The sequence below is a fragment of the Neolamprologus multifasciatus genome, chromosome 14, assembly GCF_963576455.1.
Source record: "Neolamprologus multifasciatus chromosome 14, fNeoMul1.2, whole genome shotgun sequence".
In the NCBI taxonomy this organism is placed as follows: domain Eukaryota; kingdom Metazoa; phylum Chordata; class Actinopteri; order Cichliformes; family Cichlidae; genus Neolamprologus; species Neolamprologus multifasciatus.
In genome coordinates this window covers 22716276-22735965 of record NC_140452.1, presented here as the reverse complement: position 1 = coordinate 22735965, position 19690 = coordinate 22716276, and the positions used below count along the sequence as shown (strand labels likewise).

Below are 19690 nucleotides of genomic sequence, written 5' to 3'. Positions count from 1 at the left end.
TGGAAAAATGCATTATTTTCTTAAAAAGCACAAGGATTTTGGTCGATGCTTATGTGTTTTAAAAATAACTTCTTAACTGACACGTTGGGATTTAACTTGACAAACTGACAGCAGTTAACACAATGTACCACTGAAACACAGCAGATATTACTGAAAATGGGCCTCTGTATACTTCTGTAGATATTCCTTTGAACCTCAGTCATCATTTGTCATCAATCTTACTGTTAAACATGCACCTTTCTTTACATTTCTGATTAATTGAAAAAGTATGAATATGAATTTCAGTGTTTTTATAAACTGAGTCGTTTCTACTTCACTACAAACTTTTGAGCTGTAGTGTAAATTGCAATGATAGTGAATGGTTCTTGATTATAGCAGATGATATTGGATATCAGGACAGGGAGAGACTGTAAAACATTATGAGCTGTCTTGCTGCAGAGAAAGTGGAGTCGGTCATCCTTGAAATGTTACCAAGATAGGCAGCTGTCAGGATTGAATGATGCTCTGCCTCTGTGGTCAAGTACAGACATAGGCTTTAAGCAACCATGAGCCACCGATAAGCGTGACAGATTAGGAAGCATGCATAAGGTGGACTAGTTAGATACCTATCAGCCACTTATACGAGAAAATACATGAGCACGCAATAAAGTGGACTTGTTAGGGAGAGTTTTCCATCAGCCTTGAAACACTCCAACTCAATTTTTAAAGACGGACACAGCTAAAAAATGTAGTCTTTGATTGAAAGTGATGACAAAATCCTGATCCCATGCACACAGATACATGCATACATTACACACTACTGCTCAAAAGTTTGACGTCAGGGTGAAAAGCCCTCGTTGTAAATACAAATTGCCATTGGTTTTCATGTAATATTACATGAAATTTAACAGTAATAAGAATATATGTACACAGTAATACAGGGGTCCATTTTTAGTAACAATCACTCCTGTAGTTACAGATCACGTGGTGGTACTTAATGCTAATGTATCAGGTCAGATGGTTAATATATGATTAGAATCATCTTACTGGCAAGAAGAGCTGAAAACTACTCTGCAGCTTAAAAAAACAATAATTGGGTTAGTTGGGATCTGGAAATTCAACTTTATGGGTTCAATCAGTCTGAAAGTAGATGAAAGAAAAAACATTTCTTTGTAAGAGTTGCTTGGTGAAATATTATTATAGGAAATGAAAACTTTTCCAACCCTGAAAGTGAAAAAAATGGAAGATGTTGAACATCTGGGTGTGTCACTGTTGCTATAAAAAAGTATAAACTTGGTTTAATCAGATTACAAAGTGAAAACGGGATGATCTGACGTGAATGTTGTAAAGTTTACTATGTTTTTAATCTGCACAATGATTTTGGTCGATGCTTTTCTCTTTGGAAAATAAATTCTTAACTGACACGTTGGGATTTAACTTGACAAACTGACAGCAGTTAACACAATGTACCACTGAAACACAGCAGATATTACTGAAAATGGGCCTCTGTATACTTCTGTAGATATTCCTTTGAACCTCAGTCATCATTTGTCATCAATCTTACTGTTAAACATGCACCTTTCTTTACATTTCTGATTAATTGAAAAAGTATGAATATGAATTTCAGTGTTTTTATAAACTGATTCGTTTCTACTTCACTTCAAACTTTTGAGCTGTAGTGTAAATTGCAATGATAGTGAATGGTTCTTGATTATAGCAGATGATATTGGATATCAGGACAGGGAGAGACTGTAAAACATTATGAGCTGTCTTGCTGCAGAGAAAGTGGAGTCGGTCATCCTTGAAATGTTACCAAGATAGGCAGCTGTCAGGATTGAATGATGCTCTGCCTCTGTGGTCAAGTACAGACATAGGCTTTAAGCAACCATGAGCCACCGATAAGCGTGACAGATTAGGAAGCATGCATAAGGTGGACTAGTTAGATACCTATCAGCCACTTATACGAGAAAATACATGAGCACGCAATAAAGTGGACTTGTTAGGGAGAGTTTTCCATCAGCCTTGAAACACTCCAACTCAATTTTTTAAAGACGGACACAGCTAAAAAATGTAGTCTTTGATTGAAAGTGATGACAAAATCCTGATCCCATGCACACAGATACATGCATACAATACACACTACTGCTCAAAAGTTTGACGTCAGGGTGAAAAGCCCTCGTTGTAAATACAAATTGCCATTGGTTTTCATGTAATATTACATGAAATTTAACAGTAATAAGAATATATGTACACAGTAATACAGGGGTCCATTTTTAGTAACAATCACTCCTGTAGTTACAGATCACGTGGTGGTACTTCATGCTAATGTATCAGGTCAGATGGTTAATATATGATTAGAATCATCTTACTGGCAAGAAGAGCTGAAAACTACTCTGCAGCTTAAAACACAATAATTGGGTTAGTTGGGATCTGGAAATTCAACTTTGAACACTTTCTAAGTATATTATGCTTTTCAACTGTGACACGTGGAATATGATCGTCAACGAACATGAATTTTGTAAAATTTTATTTTTATGCTTTGAAAATATGTCACATTTTCATTTATAGTGATCCAGAATTCATGAGTGTTTGTAGACTTCTTTTTATTTCATGGGCTCATCTTCTTTTGATTCCTGCCGAGTGTGTTCCCGCCTTGGGGACCTGCCACACCTGGGAGCATAACCACACAAACCTGCAGCTGATCAGCCTCGCCTGTGAAGCTTCTTAACAGAGTGATATCCGGTCGACACTGGATCGCTGCGTGAGAAACCGTCAGTTTACCCGGTGAACATAGATGTTTAGAAGTTCGCGGTTTGCCCTTCGTGCGTAGTGTTTTTTACGGCTGCTTTAGTGGTTTCCTGCAGGATCGCGTAGCGAGCGCACGGGATTTAGAAACGGAGTGAGCGAAAACACGGACCATAGTCACTGGGAGGAGATCCTGCACGGCAGTCGGGGACATACATTCACCGAATTCAGTCTGCATCTTGTTGTGATTTCACTGTAAATAAACGCACTGCATTCATCACAGTACAAGTACATTTTTCCAAATGATCTCATTTGCCTTTGTCTTAATATCTTAGAGCTATTTCCAGGGGCAAGACTTTTTGTTAGATTCTGTTTTAAATCAGGTTATCATCTTAAAATCAATCTCATAGCACTGATTTTAGAGTAATGTACAACAATTGTAAAGTCATTTAAATTTCCAGAGGGTTATGGTGAAATTAAAGTTGTTCTTTTGTGTGATTACGCACTGCCCATGAGAGGGTCTCTTAATAATCTGTACAGCAGAAGTTTCAATTTAATTTTATCTGTACATCACCAAATTACAACAACAGTTACCTGGAAGAGACTGCTAGTCACAAAAAAGGTGGACAGAAAATAATTTTCCAATTTAGAATAAATCAAATGGCTCAATTAACATTTTTGGTTTTATTTATTATTACACCTTTTTCTAGGGTCATCTGATCTATCACAAAGTGTGTACAGGCTGTAATAAATAAAATGTGCACAAATTTAAAACGAGCACATAACCTGTACAAAAGTAATTACTATTGATCTTCAAATGGCTGTTAGAGACAGCAAATAGACTCAGAGAATTTTAGCATGTCAGTATAAAACTGACTGTAATTCCTGGTCAGGCTGGCTGCACTTCAATTAACTCTTCAGTTAACTCAGCCTCAGATTTTTCTAAGATTTTGTAATTCAGAAGTGAACCATGTGAAATACATGATGTGTTTAAAGAAAATCTACTGGAGTTCTCTATAGAAATGATTCTGCGTTGTGATTCTTTTCCCCACGCTGAGCCATTACAACCAATTTGAAAGTGCTCAATCCCACTTTCACCTCTTCCCTACTCATTTTCCTGTTTACATGCAAAGTCACCCTCTACAATGTGGGCAACAGAATAGAGCTATATTTTATTTTCCTGTTGTGATCTCTTATTCTTAGTTAAGAGTTCTTAGTTTTGTATTGTTTGTTTGTAAGGATTTATGGTAGGAAAGGTGGGGTTAAACAGTTATTAATCACTGTATGCATACAGTGTGTAGCTAATCGTGTGCCTGTACGATGCCTAACTGTGAGGTGCCACCTCTGTCATATTTAAAAGGACAAAAAAAAAATAGACCAGTTCCTAAATGTGACCAAATTACCCGCAGCCTTGAACTGCTGTGTTACACCTCAGCCCTTTACCTTGAAAAGGTCAGGCAGACAGGTTACAACTGAACTACAGCTCAGTGATTTCAGAGCAGACACTGAGGTCAGGAGAGGAAGCAAAGCAGCGAGTTACAATGTCAAACAAAAAAACACTTAAAAATGTGTGTCGCAAAACAGACATTTTACTATTTCACGAACAATATGACGTCGTTCAGCTCAACAGCCTGCATCTCTGATAGTACAGGGGTGCATTAGTACCTATTGAATTGCACAGTTGCACATCTGGAAAGACACAATCAGTCCTGAAAGGTATAAACAGCTTTAAGAGCAACATGTGTTCCCACCCAGGTGATGTCTTTTTCAGGGAAGGTCTTGCATATTTCAAAAGATAATGCTGAACTACATAATGCATTAAGTTATCTCACATCATGTCAATCTTATCAGAAGAATCCTGGCGCTGAACGTGCCTGCCTGCAGTCCAGAGCTCTCATCAGTTGGAAACATCTGATGCATTATGAAACAAAAATATAACAAAGACCACCCAGGAATGTTGAGCAGCTACAACATTCATCTCCCAAAAGCCCAGCAGCTGGTCTCCTTAGTTCCCAGATTTTAAAAGAAGCAAGGTTGCTACACACCTGTAAACATGGCCTGCCCTAATGTTTTTGAGACATGTTGCTGTGATCAAACTCAAAATGAGCAAATATTTGTCTTAAAATGAGACATTTTCATTGCATCGCTTTTATTTCCGTTTTACACAACGTCCCAACTTTTTTCGAGATTAGGGTTGTATCGCCTGTGAGGTACAGTCTTGTCTTTGCACTCAGCTGAATAGGCTTGTTTTTATTGTGGGGTTTCAGTGAGCTAGCCAGAGTGTGCTTAGTAGATATACTAACTCCAGAAATGTTTCATTTAGTTGCATTTATTTTTGAGTAAAGCTGGTGGGACTTAATTGTAAGTTAAAATTCTTTATTTATGCAGATCTGTAGTTGCATAAAAATGATTTTAATGACGTGTGTGTCAGTCCTTCTCTAATATAACACACCAGTTACCCTGGTCATGGTAACTGCTCTGTACCTTGACTCCATCCACCTGGCTGCACAGCTGTTCCAGCTCCCCCTGGTGGAACACATGATAATAGCGGTGAAAGACAGCGGCTAGATGGCTCTCAGACTCTGATTTCAGATGAGAACTCGAGGTCTGAGTGGTGCCACTCGGACTGGGCTTAGAGCCTGGGCTGTGAGTGGCGTCATCAGTGTCAAGTCTTAATCCAGGAGACATACTTGCATCAAAACCTGGACTGAGACCAGGGTTACTGTCAATTCTGGTTTGGTTAGTTAAAACCTTTTTAGACTTCTCCTTTCTTTTATTCCTTTTCACACCATCTCCTGACTCTTCCTCCCCTGGTTTTTTCCCCTCTTTCAGATGCCAGGGAACTAAAAGGTCCTGGGTGTTAAAGGCTGTGCGGTTTGTGTGCACACTAAGCTTGCCATCAGTCACTTTGCCAAAAGGTTCGTAGCCTTCTTCTAAATGTCCGCTATTCTGGATAGCCGATTTCCCATGAGGCTCCCGTCTGTCTTCGGATGTGTTTTTAGTAAGGTTTTCCTTCCCATGATGCTCTTTGTTGTGGTCTTTGAGGTACTTGGACCTCTGCTTGTTGTACTCTTGTTCAAAAGCCCAAACATAGATGAGTGCATGACCTCCAGGCTTTAGAAGTCTCACCAACTCTCTCATAGCTGCTAGCCGCCGCTCCTACAACACACACACATTAAAAAAATTAATTAATTAAAGACAGAATCACATGCAACTCACTGCATGTGAATCATTTTCAGAGAGATTTTTGCACCAACAACCTGATTCCCAAAGAGCCATTAGCTGAACACTTTGTACATCTCACTATGGTGTGCAATGTGTCCTTAATAATATTTTTCAGAAATGGACAAGTGGAGAATAAAAGAAGCGGCAGGCGAAGAAGAAAAAAACACTATAGCAGATGAACAGTATCTGAAGGTCTTGGTCCTTTTAATTATGAAACAGGATAGACCTGAGACAGGCATTTGGACCTTCAGTGGATCCATCTATTGTTCACTGAAGCCTAATCAGAAATGGTCTTAGTGGAAGGGTCAAGAAGTCATTCTTGAGGAAGAAAAACGGCAAAAAAAGGCTGAGGCATGCCAAATTACATAAGAACTGGACTAAGAATCAGTGGCAAAAGGTTTAATGGAGTGATGAATCTCAATTTGAAAGTTTTGTTCAAATCATAGTCTGCATGTACAGAGGAAGCCAGGACAGGAGTGTCTGCAGCCATTAAACACAGTGGAGGCTCTGTCATGGTTTGGAGCTGGAAATGTTATAATAATTGATTTTGACCCACCGATCAATACCTACTGCTAATGCAGTAAAAGCGTATCTGGAGAGAAAAGCATACAGTGCAACACTATCAGTCATGGATTGGCCTCCCCAGAGCCGAGATGTCAACATTATTTAAGCACAGTGGGATCATGTTGATGGAGAACAGAACAAAAAGCAGCCAACATCCCAAGGAGAGATTTGAATGTCCTTCAAGAAGCTTAGAAAACTATTCCTGAAGACTTCCAGACCTCACAGGAAAGCTGCCCAAGAGAGTCCGGGCTCTATAGAATAAAGGTGGTCATACCAAATATTTAAGTGTGTCTCCTTATGCCTTATATCAGTATTACCAAGTACATTTGCACATGTTTGAATAATTCACTGCATCCATTCCCATGTTCCTAGTAGAATTTAAATAAATAAGAGCTGGCTCAAAGACTTTTGCACACGGTTCCATGAAAAGTTCAGAACATGAAAACTTTAGTGAGCTACTAACAATTAATACAAGGGTTTTTTTTGTAGGTCCATCTTTCTAAATAAAACTGATATAACAGTTCTATTCTGGTTATTCTTTGTATGAGGATGAGCTGTGTGTACCTCTGTGGAGAAATGGTGTATGACGGCTATAGAGATGCAAGCGTCACAGGAGGCTGTTCGCAGAGGAACATTCAGAGCATCAGAAACAAATGCGTGGAAACCCCTCTCTGCACAAATTTGGACGAGAGCGCTGCTACGATCACATCCCACCTGAAATAAAACACAAACATACGCACATACAGAGAGAGTAACAAGGCCATTCAGTGGACTATCATTCTCAAACAGCAACAAACGCACACGTCAGCAGAGTGTCAGCACATTCAAGGTCTGTAGAAGAATACGTTTACAAACTGCTCGTGATCATTTAAGCCAGAGAAAATGAGCAAGAATGGAGATAAATTATGCGAGGTGAACAAGAGACAGCAGACACAAGTGAGAGAGCGGGAACACTACACATATGCGCACACACCCTCGATCTACTGATGACGTGCAAACAGAAAGATTAAGAAGTAGAGCAGGAGGCACAAAAAGAGGGAAGGACTGAGGCGAGAAAACAGAAGAAGAGAAGAGGCCTGGGTTGGGAGAAAATGAGAACAAGCAGAATAAAACTGGGGTAGCTGCTGTGCTCGCTGCATAATCACAGTGTTCTCTGTTCTGATTTATCACAGCTACACTCTGAGTCAGGATAAGCTGCTTACATGCACCCCCAAATCCCAAACAAGAATATCCCAGTGTGCATACGTAAACAGGAAATGTAGGATATTACCATGGAAACTGAGCTTATGCAAAAACAACAACAACAAAAAAAAAGACACAGGGAAGAAATGACAGCGACAACAGGAATCTCATCCTGCTGTGCCTTACTCTTATTTATTTAGCCGTCCTGAAGCAAGACGTGATGTTTACACCTGTGACCAAAAGCAAACTCTCTGCTAACTCGCCTACATTTCACATTCAGTTATACCCTCCCGGAGACCCAAAGCTCTACCACTGGAGGTAGACGTGTAAGCTGCAGCGTCTAGCCCAATGATGCAAACTTTACTTCATTCTGAAGCACAGATGTCAGGCTTATGCAACCAGGTCCTGAAGTGGCTCGCTCAGGTTCCTCCTTTTCATTTTATGTTTATGTTTATGAAAATCCCGAGCACTGCGAGTGTGACCACGACGTGGTCTGTCTACTGTTCGGGGAAAGAAGCTTTAGCTGATGCACAACAGCTGCAGTTCCCCAAATGGCCACTTGAGGTTGGCTTTGAGAGGAAATAAACCCCATAGTCTCCAATGCTAAAACACTCAGGGCAGAAATGATGATATGTATAGCTGTACAGGGGCGATTCTTTTTTTAACTGACAGTATAAAGTTTTCAGCCTCCTTCAGAGTAAATACATGTGGATACTTCACACCCAGTATTGACAGCTGAGGTGAACAGTGTACCCTAATTACTGATGAACAGCTCACCTTAAACTTTTTTAAATGTAAACAATACTTGTTTTATCCAAGAAGACAAAGTTATCTCCCTTCAGAGATTTGTTTTTTGCTGCAAAATGACACGGTGAACCACACCAGCACTGTCACTTAAACCTTCCATAAATGTGAAGTCAGTCTGGACTGCATGGGGTCAAGTTGCCAATAATATGCAATCTATGTCTGCCAATACAACAGTTAACTGTGATAAATCAGTGAAAATCCCTGTTGCTGTCTGCATAGACAGAAATTCCCATTAACTATTATGTTATAAATGAAAAAGTTCCCGATCGTTTGCAGAAAGGTTGCTTCTTATCAGGTGAGATGAGGCCTATTCTTTTGAATATTCCCAGATTAATTTTTATTTATTTACTTAAATATTGATAATTGGTGTCCCTGTATCAATATATATCGCAATACTGTATCAATTTCTTCCAACTAAAGAGATTTTTAAACAACTAGGATATCTTTTTTGTTTTCTGGTTCTACTAAACATCACAACTCATTCAAGTGAACCAATCCACCAATTCACCAAAATAAAATGCTGCCACTAGACAATCAACCTTAAACATGGACGAATTTAGAGCTCCCGAATTCTCCCAAGAATTTAAAGCTGTGTTGTTTTTAGGAACGGTTTGTCACATTCGAGCAGTCATTCGAGACTGCTCGAATGTGTAAGTTAAAAAGCTCATCAGTATCACTCCCCCGTCATTAAAGCACAAGCAGATCTGACTATAATTACAACCCTGTATTCCATTTATTGCGTGTTGCAATAGTGTTGCTTTGATGTATTTTTATGGCACGTAAGTCCATTTCACTTTCTTTTATCCTTTCACCTATAAGCCTGATGGTGTTTAAAGGCTTTAACCCAAAGTTAAACCTGATGTTACATCTCTAGCCTGACCTCTGTGGCCTTATCAGAGCGACAGTGTTGTGTAAGGTCATTAGTAGTTATTGGATGAGTCATGCTGATCTACATGTGTTTGAAAAAGCCCAGAGCCATCTTAGATTTTGCGTCCCTATGTGAGAAATGAAGGAGAGGAGTTCTAGCTCGAATACACAGATGAATGCTTCTGCAGAGAAACGCCTGTTATGAAAATGTGTAGCATTTCAAAGTGCTGACAATCTAAGAAACAGCAGCAATAAAAAAAAAGCAGTGATAGAGGAAATTATCCGGCAGGGATCAATGAAGTATCTCAGAGGTGCAGACATTTCAGTATAAAATGACACTCACTGCAATCATCTCTGGGTTTACTCCCAGGTATTTCCCATTTCCGCAGCCCACATCAGCTAGCACGCTACCCGGTGGGAGCGAGGACAGGAAGTGGCAAACGCGAGGCCAGGGGGAGTGGCGGGTGCTGCTGAAGTGGGAGGCGATAGCGTCGTACACCCGGTGCACATACTCCTCCTCCAGACGGGCTGCATCGGCATGGCAACATGGAAGCGCGGGAGGGGAGGGCGTAGAGGGCGAGAGTGTTGAAGGAGCTCCCTGACTGTCACAGGCAGAGGGGAAGGCTGGAGACAGAGAGAAGGCGTTCACTGGTGAGATGTGCCGGTCGTTTATCTCTGACCTGCGTTGCCATGCAACGTTTAATTACAATCATATCGTTCGCATCTTTTATTATTGTCTTTATGCAAAAGCGCTAGCTATGCTCTGGGTTTAGGATTCTCATGTGATGAAACTGTCAGACAAAATAACATAATCCTCCTGTCTAATTTTAATATTAGACAAAGATATCCTGACAATTTCATTTATTAAGGGACAAAAGGTATCCAAACCTATCAATCTGGCCCTGTGGGGGATAAAGTAGTAGCCTAAACTGTGATTAACCACATTTTTCGGAAAGCCGAGCTCAATTTCACCAGCCACACCCAGGTCTGATTACTGCCATACCTGTAGAATTAAGAAATCACTTAAACTGAACCTGACAAAGTGAAGCAGGCTAAAAGACCCAAAAAGCAAAGCATCATGTAAGGATCTAAAGAAACGTCTGAGAAACAAAGTTGCTTGATCAGTGTGAAAAGGGGTTACAAAGCCATTTCTAAGGTTTGGGACTGCTGTGAACCATGGTGAGACCCGTGGTTGGAACTGTGGTGAACCTTCCCAAGAAGTGGCCAGCCTAACAAAATTACTCCAACAGCGCATCAACAACTCATCCAGGAGGTCACAAAAGAACCCAGAACAACATCTAAAGATCTATAGGCCTCAAAAAAAAATGGAGGAAAAAAAAAAGAGAAATGAAAAAATGAGAAAAAGGAGCTCCGTAACATATTACATATATTCAAATTAAATTTACCTCTCAAAACCTCACTCACTCTCATAATGTGAGTAAAGCAGTTTATAAAAGCAAAGTGTGTTTTGCTTCACTCTCACCACAGCGGCAGGGTTCAGGTCTGATCTTGCGGAAAGTGAAAGAAGTGCGTGTGCCCCTCTTGCTCAGAGTCAGATTGCTACGGGTTCCAGGTTCAGGCGTCACATGATCGGGGGATTGCTGCTCACAGGCCGGCACCATGTCAAACTTACGAGGAGTGATCCTAAAAGGACACACGAAGAGCTTGTTTTAGTAGTTATAAAAGACAAAAACACACAAACCAACTGGTGAAGAGGATGAGAGGATGTGGATGTGAACAAATACAATGCAAAGGTTGAAGACAAAGACCATCAACAGACTGAAATGTACTAATTGTAGTAAATAAATAGTTTCTTTTTCAGAGGAAAAAGCAGCAAATTAAGCATCAATCCAAAGATCAGGTCAAAAGAACCTGACTCCAAAAGGAGACACTGATGCTCTGACACAGTCCAGCTTACCCATGAGTCCAGAGATATCTGCTCTCGCCCTTCATGACCAGCAAGCTCCGTCCAGGCAGCACCACAGCAACAACGCGACCATCAGGATGTCGGAATTCCATGACCGTCTGCACAAACACAAACACGCTGTGTTAAAAGTAAGAGTGGTTTCTACTCATTACTTCACTGCACCGATAATAACAAATTACTGATTAAATTAAACATTTTTATGAAGGTTTTAAAGTCATTGGGTGTGGATTTATATACATATATATTTCTTGCAGGCATATTTCCAAATCCACACACAAACACACAAAAACAGCCGCCAGGCCCTTCCCTTTGTAACCCAATCATTTTCTACTGATGGATGACATGCTTGACAGCGCTCAGTCAGATTTCCGCTCATATCACAGCACAGAAGCAGCCCTTGCAAAGGTTTTGAACACAATTTGCCTGAGGAATGATGCGGGGAGTTTCACAGACTCGACTGCATTTGATCTTAGCAGCATCTGATACTGTGGATCACTTCTAAATAGGAAAGGCAGGAACTGCAATCAGATTCCTCACACATGGTACATGCAGTCATCATCAATGATGGTGTATGAGAAAGAACTGCTATGATGTAAGTAAGTAAGTCTCTCCAGGAATGGGTCCTGGTCCTCTCTCATTGCACCTGTGCATGTTTGACTATTTGAGTAGACACCCAAACATATTTATTTCTCTCCAACTCACTGTATCATGAGTTCTACAGTAGGAAGAAAGAACAGCATTCACTCGGCACTATCAGCACAACATGGCAACTCTGACTTTGCTGATGACACGGTGCTCTTGCCCCCAGAGGCTGGACAAAAACTGCACTTCTGACATCAGAACTGGGAATCAGTCTCAACATCAACAAAGATGAGGCCAACATTATAACCATGAAGGCCCATCACAGCAGCAGGACACCCACCTAGAAGACATCAGCTCCTGTTGTGGACATGCAATTCCAACTAACAGTTCAACAGCAATAATAATTTGGCATCCTGCATCAGTGTTTCTTTACATATTACTGTGCATCTGCTGCAAGTAATAACTTCTGATAATACACCTTTATATTTGTATTATTCATCAAAATGTTTCTGTATCTGCAAGTACAGGAAACAAGTTATGCACTAGTTTTTATGCTTTTAGTTCTTCAGTAGAGAGTTGGGCAATTTTATCCAGCTGTGGTGGTTTGTTTCTATATTCTAATTAAGCCATACTGCTGTACAGCTATTATTATTATTATTATTATTATTATTATTATTACTACTACTATTAGTAGTAGTAGTAGTATGACAAATTTAAAAAACTTTATGACTAATTTTTCATTTTTTTAACGTTTGCACTAAAGCTAATATTTTACTGATCCAGGAAGCTCAGACTGAAAGAGACTTTGGCACAAAACTTCCAAACTACACAGTTTTGACTGATGTCACCCAAAGGAAAACACTGTCGACCACCTAAAACACTGTTCATGTTTTCTCTCACTTGCAGCTAGCAGACACAGTGTTGGTGTTTGATCCTAATGTTTCCTTACAGCACATAACAGCATAAGTTCTGCTGGGAAATTACATCTACAACAATTTCCAATTGTATCTCTCCAAATTCTGACAGCAGGAAAATTGGATTTTGTGAAGTAGATGGCATTCATGTATATATATGTGTGTGTGTGTGTGTGTTCCTGTCTAGCTATCTTTATGAGCACCGAAATCTGCATTCTACTATACTTGTGAGAACCAACAGTCACTTGTAAGGACACACTCACCAGTCCTCACAGGTTTGAAGGCCTTTTTGAGGCTCAAAATGTAGTTTTAGTGTCAGGGTTACAAAGAGGTTATGGTTAGGTTTAGGGTAAGGGTTAGGCATTCATTTTTAATAGTTAGGTTTAGGGTAAGGGGCTAGGGAAGCCATTATGTCAATGAAGGTCCTCACTAAGATAGCTGAACGGGCTTGTGTGTGTGTGTGTGTGTGTGTGTGTGTGTGTGCGTGTCTTAGACATATAGGGGTTTGTGTCTAGGGCATGCAAGTCAATCAAATCATCAGATTTTAACCTCAAACTGCAAGTGAATGCTCTCTGTCTCTGACGCGCACACGCACACACACACACACACACACACACACATACACACACACACAGGACTGCTTCATTCCCCTCTGAGGAGTGTTAGCCAATCAATGAAAGGGTGGAATGTGACTAAATCGATGGTGACGCCGGCAACTACGCTTTACTGCACAACTATTCATCATCTCCCTCCCTCCTCACACGTATGCACGCACACACAAACACACACAGGTTTGTACATCTTTCTGAGTACAATCAATTACAGAGAGCTTCTTTACTTCTTTACTTCCTTACCTTAACTTCAAGCATCACAATAAGTAACCCTAAACCTCTGCCTAGCTTCTACAATTAGCCCTAAAGTCAGTCCTCGCTTCTGTAGTCTACAACTGGTCCTCACAAACACACAAGTACAAGTACACACCAAAAAGGCTGCCAATATACAGCATCACAAATAGCTCAATAATGCAGTTATAGTTCGTGTAATTACAAGGAAACAAGTGTTTCATTAAAAATGACTGAATCACTTGTGTTACATTTTCAGAGAAATCAAATCCAATGAAACTGAGCGAATGGCATAAAGTTCTGTTATGTACCAAATCCTGTCTGCTTAAATCAAAACTGAATCAAACTGCAGTGCACTCATTAAATCCACAGAGTAGCAAAATATTTAACAAGGTTTCCAAATTGTCTTTAAAATAAGCTACTTGTTGTATTCTCTGCAACCACCGTAATATCAAATTTAGAAATCCTAATGTGCACTCAACACTTCATTACTAGTACCCAGTTGGAGCCCCTTTGAGATGGAGCAGAAAACCTTCTTCCCAACACTCAGGGAGGCTGTGGTGTTTCAACAATGCTGAGTTGGTACTAGGGGTCCAAAGTGTGCTAAGAAAATATCCCCCCCACCACCACAAACAGCCTGAACCGTTGATACGAGGGAACATGGATCCATGCTTACATTATCCAATTTTGATGGGAACTACAGCCTCAGTTTACTGCAGAGTGCAGTGGCAATCTGGCGTAGCCAATCTGCTTCAAGTTTTCAATGTGTTCTGTGTTCAGAGATGCTCTTCTGCGTGCGGTGGTTCTTCTTCTTATCGGCTTCAAGCAGTCCTCAGTCCTCTGACATCAAAAACACATTTTCACCCAGAGAACTGCCGCTCACTGGATAAATTCTCTTTTTTCGACCAGTCTTTGTAAACCCTACAGATGGCTGTGTGGGAAAATCCCAGCAAATCAGCAGTTTCTGAAATAATCAGACCAGCGCATCTGGCACCAGCAACCATGCCACGTTTAGTCATTCGAATCAACTTTTTCCAATTCTAAAGCTCAGTTTGAGCTTAGGCAGGTCACCATGACTACATGTAAATGCGTACTTGAGTGGTGTTAAACAGCAAATACTGCGAGAAATACCACCCCTCAGCTTAACAGTACCATTACTCCCATGCATCGCTTAAAGAAGAGCCGGTTTAATTGCACTCAATAAAACTTTCTTTCGGGATCTATTCGCTTCAAATATTCCTCCAAGTGTCCTTTCCTTTTTTAACATGATTTAATATGCCCACATTTTCTGTGGCTCTGAATCTCCACTGAAAAGCAAGGACAATGAATACACACACTGTCAGTGTGTGTGTGTGTGTGTGTGTGTGTGTGTGTGTGTGTGTGTGACAGATGCCACAGCAGATGACAGCTGATTCCTAGCAGAGCCCCTGCTTTTCAGACAAGCAGGGACAGATGGGCGTTCATCCACAGCAATCAGGCAGCAAAGACTAAACTCATGATCTTAGTTTATAGGTCGCAACACCTGTGAACACCTGAAAGAGTGAAGGACATGAAAATGGAAAATCTATAACTCTTGTGTACATCCTATTGTTTACAAAATTTCTTGCGAGCTTTAATTCTTTAAGTGCCTGCTGGATGAACGGATGCTACGGTGAGAAGGAACTGAAAAGAATAAGACACACCGAGAAGGTAACACAGTGTTCTCAGGAAAAACACAAGGACACAAGATGTGTGCACGTACGCACCCTCACACACACAATACTGACAGCTCTCTGAAGCAGATAAATGACAGAGCTCAGGAAGGTTGCGGTTAATTTGACAGATTAAACTAGAACTTATAAATGAATACACACAGAGCTGATCTCACTGGGTTTAAACGAATAACCACCTCTTAACAGTTTTAAGACGAAAGCTGGCAGTGTTTTCTTTAGACCATCTTTATGTGCAACTTTCATTTTAATCACTGTTGATTGCACCTCGAGTACTGCTGACTGATGCTGGCTTCAAACAGCTACTAATTACCAACAGCTCACAGGTCTGTGGCAACGATGACGATGATCAAATCACAGTTGGCTGACCGACTTCTCACCTTTGCCCCCAGGCTCAGAGACAGGATGGTGTCCTCAAAGGCAGAGTGAGTGTCCACATGAGGAGGAATACCTGGAAATATCATAAACAAACATGGAAAATGAAAACCTTCAGAGCAAAGTTAATCAAGTGAAACATTTAAGAAACTTCTCTCAGCCCAAAGGCTTCTATAACTCCTCATCGACTGGTTCGGAAAAGGCTCTGCTGCCACCCAGTGGTGCAAATCAGTAAACTCTGTTTGTGTGCTCTCTTATTCATTTTTAATAACAGATTAATAATCAGGTATAAAAGCAGTTATTAATCAAGCAAAACACTCAACCACTAAAACCAATTTTTCTGTCCATGAATGCAAGTGAATAATCATAATTTGGCGTCTTAGTAATTACCAGTACTGTGTTAATTAAGAGCAGCTGTGGCATAAACCTTACACTGGGTGGTGGTCTAATAAATTTGTTACATTTATATTGTATATTTAAAATTACAATGGCGACGGGAACTAAAAGTCCTTGTTTCAGTTATTAACTGCCCAAAGGACCAGTATAATTATTATTATTATTCTGAGCTGAGAATCATACAGCACTAATCTATCTATCCTTCCTTATCACAATATTCTAACAAAGGGTTGCAGGGGCTCTGGAGCCAATCCCAGCTAGTAGAGTTCAGAAATTAAAAAATACAGAGTTGGGAATGAGCAAAAACTTTCTGTGAATTATTCGAGCTGTAACTCACCCTGTCCAGATTCATACTGATTTACAGTCAGCTGGTCTGGCATGACGTTGATGTGTCCATTTCTTAAACAACGCTCCAGAACAGGTAAACACTCCGCAGGGATACCTAGAAACACACATATTCCTCTGCTACTTTTGTTTTCCTTTATTATATGCTTGTCTAGTGACAACTAGACTGAAGATCATATCACGAAAAACACAGTCCACAAAACCACACCTGATACAATATGTTTGATAAAAGAAGATCCAGATTACCTGCAGGTAATGGCTTGTCCTTATCCACGTTGTTGTTGTCGTAGCGAAATTCAAAGCCATAATGTTTCACTCTTCTGTGCTTCAAAGCTTTTTGCGCTAAGAATCATAAGGATGAAGTTAAGTTAAAGGGGATTATTCAGAAACCGTAATCAAAAGTGTATGCCTGACTTTTCTTCACAGCTTTTTTGGGGGAGAAATGATACCCTCACCTGTAACATCCTCATTAGTGGATGACCAGTCTACAGCAGCGAGCAGCAGAGCTTCTTCTTCTGGGGACACAAAATCCTCCAGCAGAACTAAACCCTCTGGCAATGGGACGGATGCTTCCTCCTCATAGGTCACTATACAAGAGCGTGAAAATACACAGAAAATACACACTTCATAACATATGAAGAAACCCAATCCAGTGTAGGATCCACTGTATCGAAAGCTGAGCTAAGCTCTAATAAGACCCATACAGAACAATCACCGGCATCTGAAGCCATTGTAATGTCATATGTAACTTTAAGAAGACAACTTTCAGTCAAATGCATTGCAATAACTCATTACATTAATATAAACACAATAAAACCCTCCCTGCAAGTGCAAATCCATTTAAACGAGAAAGGAGAATTTATGTCTAAGCCAGGCTATATCTGAAAGAACTCACAATGTTCCTGATGGTCCTGAAAGTAAAAGTACCTGAGTTGACATAAGCGAGGCAGAGCATGACGCTGCTCTCTCCGCACTGCAGCTTCTGTCCATTAAGGTGGGTGTACGCTTTTAGAGCACTCTCTTCACACCTGGAACGAGAATGAAAATGACAATAATATTAGTTTTAACTGGAATAAAAAGGTCCTCGATGTACAAAGCGCATTCCTGCTGTGACAAAGTGCTGTCTGTGCCCTAAGTGTACCTGTATGTGACAAAAGCATAGGGCTTATGGGGAGGCATGAGCAGGCTCTCCACTTCTCCCATCTCTTTCAGCGCTGCCGAGAGCTCCTCTCGACTAACGTTGTTCCCCAGGCCACCATTAGCCACCACCAGACTCTGCAGAGGTGAAATAAACAGTAAAAATCACACAAAAACAAACAAACCTGAAAATAACTGAAAAAAAGAAGATGCCAGAAAAATGGAAAAAAAGGCCTTTCCCCGAGGATTGTTAGACTGCTTAGCAATCAATCAACCTACGACACATACTCTCACGAAAAAACAACCAAAAAATGAAGTAGTTTGTGTTTTTGTTGTGATGCTTTTACTGGCTTAAAATGTTGATATTTGTCTCTAGTATAAAGTAGTTTGTTCCCTTTTGCTATGAACCCAATTTTTATGAACTCGTGTTTGTATTTGTCTGCAGAGATAACAGCGTGAAATCCTTTCAGATAAATAGAAATAGTTCTTAAAACTGTCTCAGACTGCTGCAGGAACACAAAAATGGATCCCATTTAAAAGGAGCAAATGAAAAGTCTCTTATAACGAGTAAAATATTAAAAATATTTTCCATAAACAGTGGCTGATTTTCTTGTTAATTTATCAATAATAATAACAACAATAGTAATAAATATATATTTAAAAATATGAATAGAACAATTAAATATTAGATATGCAGGTAACTTTTAAAATCATTTTAATGTTAAAAAACAAGCGAAGAATAATGAAACATATGACAACGAACCATTTCCCGTCAAATAAACGTTATTTGTCTTTACCCTGGTAACCTGCGGGGCCGTATGGATGCCTTCATGCTTCAGTAATGTGTGACTGGCTTTAATTTGTTTTCTGAGAAGTTTTTTCTCTTCTTTACTTCTCCTGACGGCCTTCACGTTGTTTTCCTCACTAGCATCCATGGTACGTTGTTTTAATCCGTCCGGGTGCAACGGGGACTGAAAGACTTCGGTTCCCAAAGATTACCTCTCCAGGTAACATTTTGTAAAATGCAAGTAAAGTGTTTATCTTACATAATTCTGATTTGTTAAGAATAAAATGAAATTATTACATGTGAATAAAAATTATATGCACTTCGTTAGCTACACTTGTTAACTTATTATCATCTTGTCTTACTCAGCCAATCACATGGCAGCAACTGAGAGCATTTAAACGCGTGGACATCATTAGGACGACCTGAGGATTAGAATGGCGAAAAATGTGATATATGTGACTTTGAACGTGGCATGGTTTTTGGTGGCAGATGGACTGGTCTGAGTGTTTCAGAAACCACTGATCTTCTGGGAGTTTCCCCACACAACCATGTCTAGGGTTTACAGAGAAATGTATGGCAAGAGAAATATCCCGTTAACATCCGTTTTCTGGATGAAAATGTGTTATTAATGCCTGAAGTCAGAGGAGAATGGTCAGCCTCAGAGGAAGGCAAAAGTAACTAAATTAACGACTTGCTACAACCAAGGTATACATAAGAGCGTCTCACAACACATGGAACCCTGAAGCACACGGGTGACAGTAGCAGAAGACCACTTCAGGTGGCACGTCTGTCAGATAAAAACAACAAATACTGACAGAGGCTTCGAGCAGGATGACATGCCATGTCACAAAGCTCAAATCATCTCAAACCTATGTCTTGAACATACATTCTCTGTACTCCACAGTCACCAGATCGCAATTCTGTAGAGCACATTGCTGAGAGCACAAATCTGCAGGAACTGTGTGATGCTATCATATCAACATGGACCGAAATCTCTGAGAAGTGCTTCCAGCACCTTGTTGAATGTGCACCACAAAGAATTAAACCTGTTCTAAAGATGAAAGGGAAGTGCATACCACTGAGTGCACATAATATAAAAATCTGATCATATGAACTTCAGTGAGACACTCATTCTTCTATTCCAGATGGATGACTCAGAGTGCCTCACTTTTCCACAGTGTTTTTCTTGATTAGCATCAGCGCATTTTTAAAATGTGCATCTGGACTTTGCCTGTCATTTTTCCAGCATCTGAAAGAATTTTGTCCACCGTGAACCATGAAGGCATAAGAGTACAGTATAGAACAAA

General features: G+C 40.2%; 1 protein-coding gene across 1 annotated transcript; it reads right to left on the bottom strand.

Annotated features, from left to right (window-relative positions):
* Positions 1–1384: 1384 nt before the first annotated feature.
* alkbh8 (alkB homolog 8, tRNA methyltransferase) lies at positions 1385–18577 on the bottom strand. Its single transcript, XM_085184523.1, has 12 exons — positions 18394–18577; positions 17601–17734; positions 17387–17487; positions 16915–17046; positions 16706–16801; positions 16452–16556; positions 15724–15794; positions 11288–11394; positions 10853–11013; positions 9713–9993; positions 7078–7227; positions 1385–5883 (listed from the first exon to the last, which is right to left on the bottom strand). The coding sequence occupies exons 1-12, from the start codon at positions 18529–18531 to the stop codon at positions 5152–5154; spliced, it is 2208 nt and encodes a 735-aa protein (XP_085040649.1). The 5' UTR covers positions 18532–18577; the 3' UTR covers positions 1385–5151.
* Positions 18578–19690: the final 1113 nt, after the last annotated feature.